The 14,563-nt window shown below is 50.7% G+C and overlaps 1 protein-coding gene across 4 annotated transcripts in view; it reads left to right on the plus strand.

Annotated features, from left to right (window-relative positions):
• The first annotated feature begins 5,990 nt into the window (after window positions 1-5,990).
• The window catches only part of CAMK1D (calcium/calmodulin dependent protein kinase ID), a 481,509-nt gene continuing 472,936 nt past the window's right edge, over window positions 5,991-14,563 (plus strand). For 2 of the 4 annotated variants that reach the window (XM_034929971.4, XM_034929966.4), the window contains exon 1: window positions 5,991-6,371. In XM_034929971.4, coding sequence (XP_034785862.1) covers window positions 6,280-6,371 — 92 coding nt within the window. In that variant the 5' untranslated portion in view covers window positions 5,991-6,279. The remainder of the gene's footprint in view (window positions 6,372-14,563) is intronic. The other 2 variants (XM_034929970.3, XM_034929969.2) reach the window with 2 other exon arrangements.

Consider the following 14,563-nt stretch of genomic DNA (forward strand, 5'->3'; position numbering starts at 1 on the left):
GATTGTGTTCTCTATTTCTTTTGAGTCTTTTTTTTTTGCAATTTTCCTTTTGCCCTTTTGCCATTTCCAATGTAGTCTTTATATCTATAGTATTTTATTTCTTGCCTCTTTTTTTTTTCTGCTCTCTCACTGAGGCTGGAGTGTAGTGGCATGTTCATAGCTCACTGCAGCCTTCACTTTCTGGGCTCAAGCAAGCCTCCCAGCCCAGCCTCCCAAGTAGCTGGGACCACAGGCGTGTGCCACTACACTTGGCTAATTTTAAAAATTGTCTGTAGGGATGGGGTCTTAGTATGTTATCCAGGCTGGTCTTGAACTCTTGGGCTCAAGCAATCCTCCCATCTTGGTCTCTCAAAGTGCTGGGATTACAGGCATGAATGAGCCACTTCACCTGGCCTTTCTTTTTTTTTTTTTTTTTTTGAGATTGTCACTCTGTCTGTCACTCTGTTGCCTAGGCTGGAATGCAGTGGCATGATCTCGGCTCACTGCAACCTCTGCCTCTTGGGATCAAGTGATTCTCCTGCCTCAGCCTCCCTAGTAATTGGGATTACAGGCGTCCGCCACAACACCCAGCTGATTTTTGTATTTTTAGTAGAGATGGGGTTTTGCCAAGTTGGCCAGGCTGGTCTCGAACTCCTGACCTCAGTCCATCTGCCCGCCTTGGACTCTCAAAGTGCTGGGAATACTGGCATGAGCCACTGTGCTCGGCCCTTGCTTCTTTCTTGAGCAACTCCAGCTGATGTTCGAATTCCTTCTATGGCTTTGCCCCGTCTTCCCTGAGCAACTGCATCTTCGCTTTAAATTCAATATTTTAAGTTAAAATAAATTATGACATGTTTGAACACAAAGTTTATCTATTCTCTAGCAAAGTTTTTCTTGTGTTGTTTCTCCACTGCTATTTGTTTCCCCACTGCTATTTGTTTCCTATTTCTTTGCTTTTTTTTCTTCCTTCCTTCCCTTCTTTTTTTTTTTTTTTTTTTTTTTTTTTTACTAGGCCTGCATTACCAGAGCTCCCCTCCGGCCTTTTTTTTTTTTTTTTCAATTGGAGGAATTTCATAAAGATGTTGTGCCGGTCCCTCCTTGATTTTTCATCATCTTTGAACTAGATGCATTCCTGCATGAACAGCTACTTTCAAGAGGTTCATGCTAAGGAGCGGGCCCTGGACTTCCAGGCTAGCTGGAATTCTCCTTGGGTCATGCTCAGTTTTCTTATGACCCAGGTTAGAAGATTCCTTTAGTCTTTACCTCTTCCAAAAGAAATCTGAAACTACAGTGCTGAGTTCTTTGTCTTCCTGTTGCCTCAGTGACAGACTGCTTTTTGCAAAGGTGGCAGTTTTGTGTGATTCCTCATTTAGTTACGTGTTTCCTTGGTGTAGATTCTAGTGCACACCATCAACAACTTATGTTAACCAGCAGTGTATAAGAAATGAGCTCCAGTAACTCTCTACTATTTCTAGGAACTGAAGACACAATTTAAGGTGCTAACAGTTTTTATAGCATTTGTGAGAAGAGCCCCACCCACCCCCAACTTAAGAGTGTTGTCAAACAATATATTTAATGGAGAGGATAATGCCCAACTTATTTTATTTTATTTTATTTTATTTTATTTTATTTTATTGAGACGGAGTCTCCCTCTGTGTCCTGGCTGGAGTGCAGTGGCGCGATCTCTGCTCACTGCAACCTCCACCTCCCAGGTTTAGGTGATACTCGTGCCTCAGCCTCCCAGGTAGCCGGGACTACAGGCGTATGCCACCATGCCCGGCTAATTTATTTTTTTATTTTTTTGAGATGGAGTCTTGCTCTGTCACCAGGCTGGAGTGCAGTGGCGCGATCTCGGCTCACTGCAGTCTCTGCCTCCCGAGTTCAAGCGATTCTTCTGCCTCAGCCTCCCTAGCAGTAGGGACTACAGGCTCGTGCCACCATGCCCAGCTTTTTTTTTTTTGAGACGGAGTCTCGCTCTGTCACCCAGGGTGGAGTGCAGTGGACGCTCTTGGCTCACTGCCAGCTCCGCCTCCCGGGTTCACGCCATTCTCCTGCCTCAGCCTCCTGAGTAGCTGGGACTACAGGCACCTGCCACCATGCCCAGCTAATTTTTTTGTATTTTTTTTTTTTTTAGTAGAGACAGGGTTTCACCCTGTTAGCCAGGATGGTCTCGATCTTCTGACCTCATGATCTGCCTACCTTGGCCTCCCAAAATGCTGGGATTACAGGCGTGAGCCACTGTGCCCGGCCAATTTTTGTATTTTTAGTAGAGACGGGGTTTCACCATGTTGGCCAGGCTGGTCTTGAACTCCTGAGTAGCTGGGATTATGTCTCTACTAAAAATACAAAAAGTTAGCCAGGCGTGGTGGCATGCACCCGTAGTCCCAGCTACTCAGGAGGCTGAGGCAGAATAATTGCTTGAACCCGGGAGGTGGAGGTTGCAGTGAGCTGAGATCACACCACTGCACTGCAGCCTGGGCGACAGAGCGAGACTCTGGAAAAAAAAAAAAAGTTTGTGTCTTGGCCAGGTGCAGTTTCTCACCCCTGTAACCCCAGCACTTTGGGGAGTTGAGGTGGGCAGATCACTTCAGGTCAGGAGTTTGAGACCAGCCTGGCCAAAATGGAGAAACCCCATCTCTACTGAAAGTAGAAAAATTAGTCAGTTATGGTGGTACGTGCCTGTAGTCTCAGCTACTCGGGAGGCTGAGGCAGAAGAATCGCTTGAACCTGGGTGGTGGAGGTTACAGTGAGCTGAGATCACGGCACTCTACCGTGGCGACAGAGCAAGAATTTGTCTTAAAAAAAAAAAAAAAGAAAAGAAAGAAAAAAAAAGAAGTATGCTTTTTCTTGAGGACCTCGTCCAGCTTAGAATAGCTTGATAATGCCAAATGAACATCATTACAGAAAGTCTGGAAAAGAAATAAAGCTCCCTACAGCAGTTCCACCAGTACAACAAATACCAAATAGCGGTCTTAACTCGATTTCATTTCTTTCTTTTTTTTTTGAACAGAATATCACTCTGTTGACCAGGCTGGAGTGCAGTGGCATGATCTCGGCTCACTGCAACCTCTGCCTCCTGGGTTCAAGTGATTCTCCTGCCTCAGCCTCCTGAGTAGCTGGGATTACAGGCGCACACCACCACGCCCGGCTAATTTTTGTAGTTTTAGCAGAGACAGGGTTTCACCATGTTGGCCGGGCTGGTCTCATACTCCTGATCTTAGGTGATCCGCCTGCCTCTGCCTCTTAAAGTGCTGGGATTTTACAGGTGTGAGCTGCCACGCCTGGCCTCAATTTCATTTCTTTATCCATTCGACACACATTTACAGATCAGTCAGTATGGGTAGGTTACCACGTCAGGTGCTGGGAAACAGTGGCAAGAAAGTTAACAGGTGCCTTGCTCTCAAGGAGCTTATAGCCTGGTAGGAAAAGTCACGGCCACAGGCCACGTGGAAGTTCTCATTTGCTTTCCCTTCATCTTTACTGTTCCTGTAAAATTGCCTTCTTTCTTTTTTTCTGATGGTTATTTTTATAGATTTAGGGGTACAAGTGCAGTTTTGTTACATGGATATATTGCGTAGTGGTGAGGTCTGGGCTTTTAGCTTAACCATCACCAGAATAGGGTACACCGTGCCCATTAGTTAATTTCTCATCCCTTCCCCTACCCCACTCCAATGTCATTATTCCACACTCTCTGTCCACATGTACACATTACTTAGCTCCCACTTCTTCTCCTTCTTTTTTTTTTTTTTAAGATGGAGTCTTGCTCTGTCGCCAGGCTGTAGTGCAATGGTGCAATCTTCGCTCACTGCAACCTCCTAGGTTACAGCGATTCTCCTGCCTCAGCCTCCTGAGTAGCTGGGATTACAGGCATGTGCCACCATGCCTGGCTAATTTTTATTTTTAATAGAGTTTCACCATGTTGGCCAGGCTGGTCTTGAACTCCTGACCTCAGGTGATCCACTGGCCTAGGCCTCCCAAAGTGCTGGGATTATAGGCGTTGAGCCACCACGCCTAGCCTTAGCTCTCACTTCTAAGTGAGAACATGTGGTATTTGACTTTCTGTTTCTGAGTTATTTCACCTAAGATAATGGCCTTCAGTTCCAACTGCATTGCTGCAAAAGACATGATTTCATTCTTTTTTATGGCCGGGTAGTAGAGAATCAGCACTTCTTTAGCTGTGGGGATAAAAGCTGAGAATGAGAATTGTTTTCATGAGCTCTGGCGGCTGTTCCTGAGGCCAGGCAGCAAGGGAACATAGGAGAGAACCAAATAGGAAAAGAGGAGAAGGAAACAGTGGGAGGAAGGGAAGGAGAAAGAAAGGACAAGAAGATGCTGATTGTAGGCATGAGAAAGCGACAGTTGGGATCTTAGTTGACTTATGCCCTGGTTCCCACTGTTTGTATTATCTAACCTTTGGCACAAGTAAAATACATGATAGTTTTCCAAATGTTTCTTATTGAAGGGGATGCTGTTTGCCTTGAACTTTGGTAATGTGCCTCAAGTATAAGAGAGGTTCCTTAGTAATTCTTCTCACCCATCCCTCTTGGAAATTGGGTTTGTGGATTTATTCTATATCTAACCGGCAAGTAAATCCTCTATTTGTTCTTCTCAGTTTGGAAAACCTTAAGCTAACCGTCTTTGAAAGATGGAAACTAGCATGGAGGTCCCAGGAATGGGGATGCCAGGGTGTCGTCTGACCTCTTTAGGGTCAGAGTAGGGGCTGAGGTAGAGCAGCTGGGCTGCCTCCACTTCAGCCAGAGTCAGAACTAGGCACAAGGTGCTGGATGAAGTTTCCTATTCAGGGAGCAGATTTTTTTTTTTTCCTTTTACAGTGAAATTGGAACAGTCCTGGGAAAATGGGACAGGTGTCCCCAGTCAAGAGACAGAGCTGTTTACCCAACTACGAGGAGAGGCCCCGAGGGAGGCGAAGTGTTGATACCAAGAAATCTAAAATTTTCCGATCAAGAGGTCGCCCCTGCAGGTTGGGGACCAGGGAACTGGAGCACGTGGGCTGCCCTCTGACAGGTGGACACCAGGAGTGGGGCGGGCAGGCCGAAGTACAGCTGGGAGATGGGAGTCCGGAGGGAATTCTCTGGGTTAGTTTTGGCAGTCCATAGGAAAGCAGGTGCCTGCCCCGCAACCCGGACACCCTACTAAGCCAGCCGCGGGTGGGCTTCTCCTTCGAGGGGACTGCGGGGCAGACGATCACTTCTTTCCACTGAGTCTCTGGGAGGAGACAGGGAGATGCCAGAAGGGGCCAAGCGTGAGCCAGGGCAACCAGGCCGGCCAGGCCCGCCGGCCGCTCCAGCCCAGCACCAGGGCGCCCGCGCGGCTGCCAAACACCCCCGGGAGTTTTGCTCGCAAAGGGACCACAAGGCAGCTGCTGGCGCGTCCTGCGCGTGCCCGCCCAGAGGCTCCCCGGCTTGCTCCTCGCGGGTCTGTCCCGAAACTGACGTGAAACCGATTTGGTGCAATGCGAATGAGCTCCCGCCCGCCTCCGCCTCCATCCCAGCCGCCGCCGCCGCCGCCCGTCGCCATAACAACCGGCCCCCACCCCCCCACCCCACGCCGTGCCCCTCGGGTCCCCCGGGCCACAGGCCACAGCGCGGGAAGGCGCCCCGCCCTCGGCGCCCCGCATCCGGCCGCCGCGCACCCCCGCCCGCCCGGCGCTTCCGAGCCACGCAGAGGCGCCCCCTCCCGCCGGAGACGGGAAAGCCCCGGCGCCCCCAGACTGGGCTCCGTTTCCAGCTCCCGGAGGGGCTGGGACTCTCCCGCGTGCGCCCCGCACCTGCCGGGGGCCCGCACCCGCCCTCGCCGGGGCTCCAGGGGGCACGACGGCCGTGGCCCGGCGCTCTTGGGAGGGGAGCGGGACATCCCCGAAGGCGGCGCGCTGGAGGCGGGGAGCGGCCGGGGCGCACGGGGAGGGCGGGGAGCCCGCGGGAGGGGGAGGAGGGGGAGGAGGGGGAGGAGGCGTGAGGTGGGGGGGAGCGCGGCGGGCAGCAGGGAGGGAGCGGGAGGGAGGCAAGAAAGTAGCAGAAAGTGAGGCTGGCAGGCGGCGGCAAAGGAGCCGGCGCGCGGCGGCGGCAGGAAGTCTGTGCCCGAGAACAGCAGAAATAAGAGCCAGGGAGGGACCGCGGCCGCGGCGGCGGCGGCGAGAGCGAAAGAGGAAACTGCAGAGGAGGAAGCTGCGCCGCAGCCCGAGCCGCCCGGCATCCCCGCCGCCTCTGCGCCCGCGCCGCGCCCCCGGCGCCCCCTCCCCAGCGCGCCCCCGGCCGCTCCTCCGCGCCGCGCTCGTCGGCCATGGCCCGGGAGAACGGCGAGAGCAGCTCCTCCTGGAAAAAGCAAGCTGAAGACATCAAGAAGATCTTCGAGTTCAAGGAGACCCTCGGAACGTAAGTGGGGACCGGGGAGGCGAGGGTGGAGGTGGCCGCGGCAGGGGCTGCACGGGCAGCTCCAGCTGCCGCCGCTGCCACTACCGCGGCAGAAACCCAGCCTGTCACCGCGTCCTCATTGTCCCGTTCTCGGCGCTGCGGAGCCCCCCCGAGCGCGCCCGACGCGTGGGCCTGCGACCCCCGGGTGGGCGCCGTTCCCGGGAGGGGGAGGGGGCAGCGCCGGGCTGTCAGGGAGCAGCCCACGCGGGCGCGCGACTTCCCACTTCTCCTGCCACCGCCGCCCTCTCCGCTGCCTTCTCCCCACGCGTGACTGTGGGCTGAGCATGGTGGGGATGGCTGTTTACCGGCTGTGTGCGTTTACTCGCCGTGTGCATGGGCGCACCGCGTTGGCGAGACGTGGTCACGAGAAGATCAGCCTCCAGTCGTTCCCATTTCTGTCCTTACATCATGTATTTCTATGGAATTGGCATCTGCACGTACGAGGTGTAGGCAAGACTTTGGGTGGCCACGCGAGGATGGAAGGGAAGGGCTTCGCAGTGCTCAGGGTCACACGTGGGCAGAGCCTCACCGGAGGGTCTGTGCATTTCACGCGGGCTCGGCCGCACGCGCCGGGGAGCGCGTCTCCAAGGGAGGGTCTGTGCGCGTCGCTGCGCGGGCGGTGCTCTCCGGGCTGCATCGAGTCCCATGCTGATGGCTGCGTCTCAAGAAAGCAGAAATAATCCGAAGTCGATGGCAGGAACGCTCCAAGCATGTGCTGCTCAGCTCAGCTGCTGTTCCCTTTCTGCCCAGGAGTTGGGTCTTGTTTGTTTTGTTTTGGAGCGGCTCAGAATAGGTGGGGAGGCTGATAGTGAAAGAGAATCAGGACCTGCCGAATGAGTCTGAAGTTCAAGTTATTTCCTTCCCTCACACAATCAGTATTTGCTCTGCATCAGTATCTGTCAGTGTGGATTCACGCACAGGTGTGCAGTCAGAAATGCCTATTTTGCAGGGGTTCATGGAGGTGTTGATTAGGCTGGGAAGAGAAAGGGGAGCTATTTCATGGGATAAATCAGTGCGTTGTTGGGTGCCCTTTCTTTCCTTCCTCCTTTTTTCCCGTGTGCTTGTTTTTGTGCTTGGTTTCTTTTTTCCAGCACCACATTACCCAGCTTGTCTTCACCTCCAGGCTCGGGGTCTGCTGCTGTTCAGTCATTTCCCCTCACCCCCACGCAGATCTGCAGGGGGTCCCCCGGAGAGAAGTTGTGAGGGTGTCTTTCCCAGTCCTGCTTCTGATTCCCGGGAAGGCGCACGCTGAGGACTAGAGTGGGGTCTCCCTGCTGTGGTTGTTGCCTTTCAGGGAGGGCACCTATTTGCTATCTTTGTTGGAATGAAAACAGAAAAAGATGTAGCTTTTTAATAAATAGGGGTTTGGGGTTGCCTCTCAGTGCAGCCAGGTAAGGGGTTAGTTTGGGTCAAAACTTTTGAAAATTGCCACTGAGGTTTATTCGGGTTTGGGGTTGTGATTCTGAGATGCTCAAGTTACTGAGAGACAAGAAAGCATGGCCTTTGCTTGTCATCCAGGACCCGCGCTGTGGCCGCCGATGAGGGGATGGGAGAGCATGGGGACCCACCCTGTGTGAATGCTTTCCTGTGCGTGGCTTGTTCCCACCCGAGCCCCCCACACTGGCTTCCTGCCTGTAGCCTCCGGGTGACTGATGCCCTGTCCCCTAACTGACTCCTGCAGCTGCACCTCTGCAGTGGCGGGGCTGCTGAGGCTCCAAGCTGTGGCTCCTGCTGGAGCATGGTGTTTGGAGATGACTGCGGGTGGTTTCCACCTTGGGGAAAAATGGGGATTTGCCCTCTGGTGCCAGAGCGCATCTCTGGCAGAACAGCCTCTTGGACTCCAGCCATGTTCCCTGTGAGCTTTGGGAATGGGTCTCTCTTAGGGTCCTAAAGCATTGCCTTCTGCCTGGGATGGAATTCTTTGCAAAGGAGCTTCCCACTGTAGCACTGGCATTGGACCTAGAAGAATGATAGAAACAGTGTGATGATCAAGATGTTTTTACTCCACGTAATAATCATGGTAATCATAGGTGGTATTCTGAAATGTATACCCAGGATCAGGTATTATTCTACATGCCTTATGTGTATTAACTCATTTAAATCTCAGAGTAACCTTATGAGGTAGGTATTTACCATTACACCCAATTTGCAGATGAGAAAACTGAGGCAGCAGAGATAATTATGTGAGCTGCCAAACCTTAGCTAACTATTAAGTGGCGGAGCTGGTATTCACAGACAGGCAGAGCAACTTTTGATTATCCATACAGGGTTGACACACTTTGTAGATCCTGTAATGGCCAATGCTTAGTCAATAATTTGACTTAACTTTAGTATTTGGAACGTGAACTTTAATATTAATGTAAAGAAAACATAATGGGCTGGGCATGGTGACTCACACCTGTAATCCCAACACTTTGGGAGGCTGAGGCGAGCTGATCACTTAAGTCAGGAGTTCGAGACCAGCCTGGCCAACATGGTGAAACCCTGTCGCTACTAACAATAAAAAAATTAGCCTGGTGTGGTGGTGTGTGCCTATAATTCCAGCTACTCGGGAGGCTGAGGCAGGAGAATCGCTTGAACCGGGGAGGCAGAGATTTCAGTGAGTTGAGATTGTGCCACTGCCCTCCAGCCTGGGCTACAGAGTGAGACTCGGTCTCAAAAAAATAAAATAAAATAAATGAGAAAACATAATGATGGCAATAATGATAGCATAATGTTATCTAAACTTGGAAAACTTGGAAGCATTTCAGAGCTTTTGGGTTGTCGTCCTTTTGCCTCTGTGGACTTTCTTTTTTTTTTTTTTTTTTTTGAGATGGAGTCTTGCTCTGTTGCCCAGGCTGGAGTGCAGTGGCGCAATCTCGGCTCACTGCAAGCTCTGCCTCCTGGGTTCACGCCATTCTCCTGTCTCAGCCTCCCGAGTAACTGGGACTACAGACGCCCGCCGCCATGCCTGGCTAATTTTTTTGTATTTTTAGTAGAGACGGGGTTTCACCGTGTTAGCCAGGATGGTCTCGATCTCCTGACCTCATGATCCGCCTGCCTCGGCCTCCCAAAGTGCTGTGATTACAGGCGTGAGCTACCGTGCCCCGCCGCCTCTGTGTACTTTCTAGAAGTGGTCCCCAGTTCAAGATGCCTGCTCCACCCTGGGCCATGACCGGTGACTCTGGCCCGAGTCTTAATGTGGAGTTGACTTCTGGTCCCTTCAGTGGGGATTTTGAGTCTGGGCCCTTCTCTTGTTTTGAATGAAATCTAACACAAATGAAAGGCATCAACAATTAACGACTGGCATTCATTTCCAAAGTATGCTGCAGTTCCAGTCACTTTGTTTGCCCTACTTTCTCCCTACGTCTTTAAGATACGAAGGCAGGAAAGCCTTGTAAGAAGCAGGGCTGTCAGCTCACAATGTTCACATGTATTTAAAATAAAGCGTTGCAAAGGCTGGAGGAGCACTCACTTTGCCAGACTTTGTAATCTGATATCCACTGCCTTATCCAGGTATCTCACCTCATGGAGCCCAGCATTTACTGTTGGAAGCTAAGGGGTCAAGGCGGTTAGGCTGTATGGTTAGAGGGACCTTGCTGGAGAGTGGGGGCCGAATGGGAGTGAAGGTTGGCCCAGGAGGGTGGAAAATGAGATTGAGGAAGCAAAGAGCAGCATAAGAGAAAGGACTGGGCTTTGTGGTCTGGCCTGGGTTGTCTGATGCACCTCTGAGTCAGGTCTCAGGGAGAAACCTTTCAACCTGTGCGCTTCACTGCAGCCTCCTACAAAAGGGAATCCCAGAACATAACCATATCTCTGAATAAGGTGGTGAGACTTAATTATTGTCTATTAATCAACATGTTTTCAGACCCTTGGCACACTATGAGAACAAATAAATGTTATGTAATGGCAAATTAGGAGGGGTACACATTTCTGTTGGTGTATTTGCCAAGGCTGTTCAGGCCGTCCCTATCGTAGCTATCTTTCAGTGACTACTGAAGCAAAAAATAAAAAAACCCCTAAAATACTATTCGGAGAAGTATATGGATGGGAGGAAAGCTTCAATGTGGTGTCTAGGAAGCACCCCAGACTCATAGAAGTCACTTCTGCAATTTCCAGGCTGTGAAATGTATGTGAATGGAAAGGCCTGGGTACTTGGCACGTGGCAGAATGAGTCTCCCAACAAACCTCATTTCCCCTGGAGTACAGAACATGGCATGCCCTAGAAAATGGATCTTCATCTCCGTGGGATATGTATGCATGTTTTTCGTGTAGACTGAGCATTTGAAGTTGAAGTTGTTCCTGTCTGTAGATGGCTGGACAAGGCATCGTGGAGGATTTGAGACTGGGTTTTAGGTCTGGTTCAGCCATGAGGGGTTTTGTGGCCTGTGGACTGCTTGGACATTGACCTACATTACCTTCTCCCTGTCTCAGTTTCTTCATCTATAAAATCAAGGCAGGTTGGGGGTGGGGAACAGGGAACATGAGATAATTTTCTTTTCTTTTCTTTTTTTTTTTTTTGAGACAGAGTCTTGCTCTGTCTCCAGGCTGGAGTGCAGTGGCGGGATCTCAGCTCACCGCAACCTCCGCCTCCCAGGTTCAAGCGATTCCCCTGCCTCAGCCTCCCAAGTAGCACCACCACACCCGGCTAATTTTTTGTATTTTTTAGTAGAGACGGGATTTCACCATTTTGGCCAAGACGGTCTCGATCTCCTGACCTCGTGATCCGCCTGCCTCGGCCTCCCAAAGTGCTGGGATTACAGACGTGAGCCACCGCACCCGGCCGATGAGAAAATTTTCAAGTACCCTTGCAACCCTAAGATTCTGTGGCTCCCTGTGTAAGGAGGGCACTTGCTTTTGTTCCCGAGGGGCTTTCCTTGTGTGGCTAGGTGCAGCTCATTTCTGTTTGGAGGAAAATTTTTTTTTTTTTTTTTTGAGACAGAGCCTTGCTCTGTCACCCAGGCTGGAGTGCAGTGGTGCGATCATAGCTCACTGCAGCCTCACACTCCTGGGCTCAAGTGATTCTCCTTCCTGAACCTCCAGAGTAGCCAGGACTACAGGTGTGCACCACCATGCCTGGCTAACTTTTTTATTATTTGTAGAGACAGAGTTTTGCTGTGTTGCCCAGGCTGGTCTCAAACTCCTGGCCTCAAGTGATCCTCCTACTTTGGCCTCCCAAAGTTCTGGGATGACAGGCACGGGCCACTGCACTTAGCTCTGGAGGGACATTTTTGTGACTGTACTAGTAGCACAATAAGAGCTCGGGACCAGCACCCTGATCTCACTTCGTGTCAATAGCAGTGTGTCTCCTTTTTCATTAAATGAGTGCCTGCTGGATGCTGCTTTAGGAAGACTATAAATAGAAACTTCCGTGGGTCAAGCACCGTCTTTTCCCACTCATCTCACACTATGCTACTTATTCTGAAATTGCCCAATAAATACACCTATTAAGGACACAGAAGATTGGTTTGTCTGAAAGTCCCGATGGAAAACAGACTCAACTTTTCTTTTTTGGTGTATATGTGTTTGTGTGTGCGTGTGTGTGTGTGCGCGCGCGCGTGTGTATGTGTGTGTGGTGGGGGAGAGAATGCACAGACACTCGAGGTGGTTTGTATATTTGGCTGGTGAATTTCATAGTTGTTTTTCTGGGGTTACTTAGAATTTGAGAGTCCGTGAGAAGCATTAGGAAGAACATTACTGAGAAAAAAGGAGGGGTGGGAAGCCCCTAGACTTCTCCCCGAGGGTATCCCCGCTGCAGTCTTCTTTAGATGTTTGGATTCCCCAGTCGTCTTGTTTTGAGGCGTGATATAAATTCAGCCTCTCATACATTTAAAAATATCGGTTGAACACCTGCTATATTCTAGGCACCGAGGAGACAGCAGTGAGCAGACGAGAATGCCTGCTCTCCTGGAGCCACAGAAAATACAAGGGGCAAAGAAGGGAAAGGAACAGCACGTTAGAAGCTGCAGGTTAGGCAGGAACCAAGAGCCAAAGGGGATGTGTGGGGTGGGGTGATGGCAGCTTGAGGTGACGCTTGAATGCAGACCTGGAAAGAGCCATGGGGCTGTCTGAACGTAGACTCTTCCGGTCAAAGGCGGCCACAAGGGCAAGTGCCTGATGTGGGAGCCTGCCTGGGATTTTGCAGTGAGCCGAGATTGCACCACTGCACTCCAGCCTGGGCGACAGAGTGAGACTCCGTCTCAAAAAGAAAAAAAAAAAAATCTGCCCGCCCCCACCTCCCAAAGTGCTGGGATTACAGGCGTGAGCCACCTCGCCTGGCCGAATTCCGGATGTGTTTTAAAGGTGGAGCTGGTAGGAATTGCTGGTGGACTGGATGTGGGGTGTGAGATTCCCCAAGGACCTGGGCTTGGATGAACAGTTCATTTGGTGGTTTTGTTCAGTCTCCCCAGGAATTCTCGGAGCACCTGCTCTGTCTACACATTATGGGTGCCTGTGTGCTGGGAGGCTCTGGAAACAGGGGCAAGCTCACAGCCTTGGGCTTCTGGGCTCCCCTGGGGAGGGATTTCTGAATTTGAAGGTGAAATTCTCAGAGGGACTTTGAGGTACCTCCTCTTTTGAGGTCAGGAGTTCGAGACCAGCCTGGCCAATGTGGTGAAACCTCGTCTCTACTAAAAATACAGAAAATTAGCTGGGTGTGGTGCTGTGCACCTGTAGTCCCAGCTACTCCGGAGGCCGAGGCAGGAGAATCGCTTGAACGCCGGAGGTGGAGATTGCAGTGAGCTGAGATTGTGCCACTGCACTCCAGCCTGGGTGACACAGTGAGACTCCATTTCAAAAAAAAAAAAAAAAAGAAAGGTAAAGATAACAAACTTCAGTGTCCTTATTGATTAGTAAAACGAGATTTGAGAAATGAGAGTTTGAGTAGAGCTTGTTCCCAGAGAAGCTAATGATGACTGTGTCTCAAGTACAAATTTCTGGTTCGAACTTGGCCACTGAATGGACAGTAATTAGGTTTGCTGGTGCCAGGTGGACATTTGTGTGCTCTCAGGGGAGGATTTCAAGGGTTAACTTGTTGAGTTTTCCTTTGGCTGGGTCTCTGTAAATCTCTTTAATCTTTCCTTTCCCCAAATAAATCTCCTTAAATCCCCTTCAATCTCTCTCCTCCTGCTTCTCCTCCTCTCTCCTCTGGGAGGGTTTAGGCATGGGTCCAGCGGAGATTTGTCACATTACTGGTCAACTTGCCCACCGGGGATATGTTTCCTTTTTTTACTTTTTAAGTTTTTATTTTATTTTCTGAGACAGAGTCTTGCTCTGTCACCCAGGCTGGAGTGCAGTGGTCCAGTCTCAGCTCACTGCAACCTCTGCCACCCGAGTTCAAGCGATTCTCCTGCCTCAGCCTCCTGAGTAGCTGGGATTACAGGTGTTTGCTTTTTTTTTTTGAGACGGAGTCTCACTCTGTCACCCAGCCTGGAGTGCAGTGGCATGATCTTGGCTCACTGCAACCTCCGCCTCCCGGGTTCAAGTGATTCTCCTGCCTCAGCCTCCCAAGTAGGTGGGACTACAGGCGCGTACTACCACGCCCGGCTAATTTTTGTATTTTTGGTAGAGATTATGTTTCAACGTGTTGCCCAGGCTGGTCTAGAACTTCTGATGCCAAGTGATCTGCTCACCTCAGCCTCACAAAGTGGTGGGATTACAGGCATGAGCCACTGTGCTCGGCCATTATGTTTCTTTAATTAATGAAGGAACTGCTTATAGGCAGCAACCATGAAGCTGATGCCCGAGTCAGCGGACCCACGTTATTTTCCTGATGCAAGATGGTCAATTCCGTGCTTATTTAGTTCAGGAGGACACGTGGACTCTGGGAAAGATTCCAGCCTGATCTCGGTTCACGTTGGCTATGCCCCTTTGACTTTCTGTGGTGAGGGAGATTTCTTTTTCTTCGGGGTAGTTTTTTTATTAGATCTCACTTGATTTTCTTTTCTTTTCTTTTTTTTGGTTTATTATGCAGTGTATTGATTATTCATGCGCCAGTTAGATCAAAGGTCACCTCCAAATACATGCCGTAGGTCAAGTTCATTCCGCCACAGACCAAGTTCATTTTATATCTTCAGCTATCTGTTCTCTGTGTCTTGTTCTGTTTTTCCAAATCTTTCAGCAGGACTTAGAAATGGAGAGATTCCAGCCTGGAGTGCTGGCTCACAACTGTAATC

This window comes from Pan paniscus, chromosome 8, assembly GCF_029289425.2.
Source record: "Pan paniscus chromosome 8, NHGRI_mPanPan1-v2.0_pri, whole genome shotgun sequence".
In the NCBI taxonomy this organism is placed as follows: domain Eukaryota; kingdom Metazoa; phylum Chordata; class Mammalia; order Primates; family Hominidae; genus Pan; species Pan paniscus.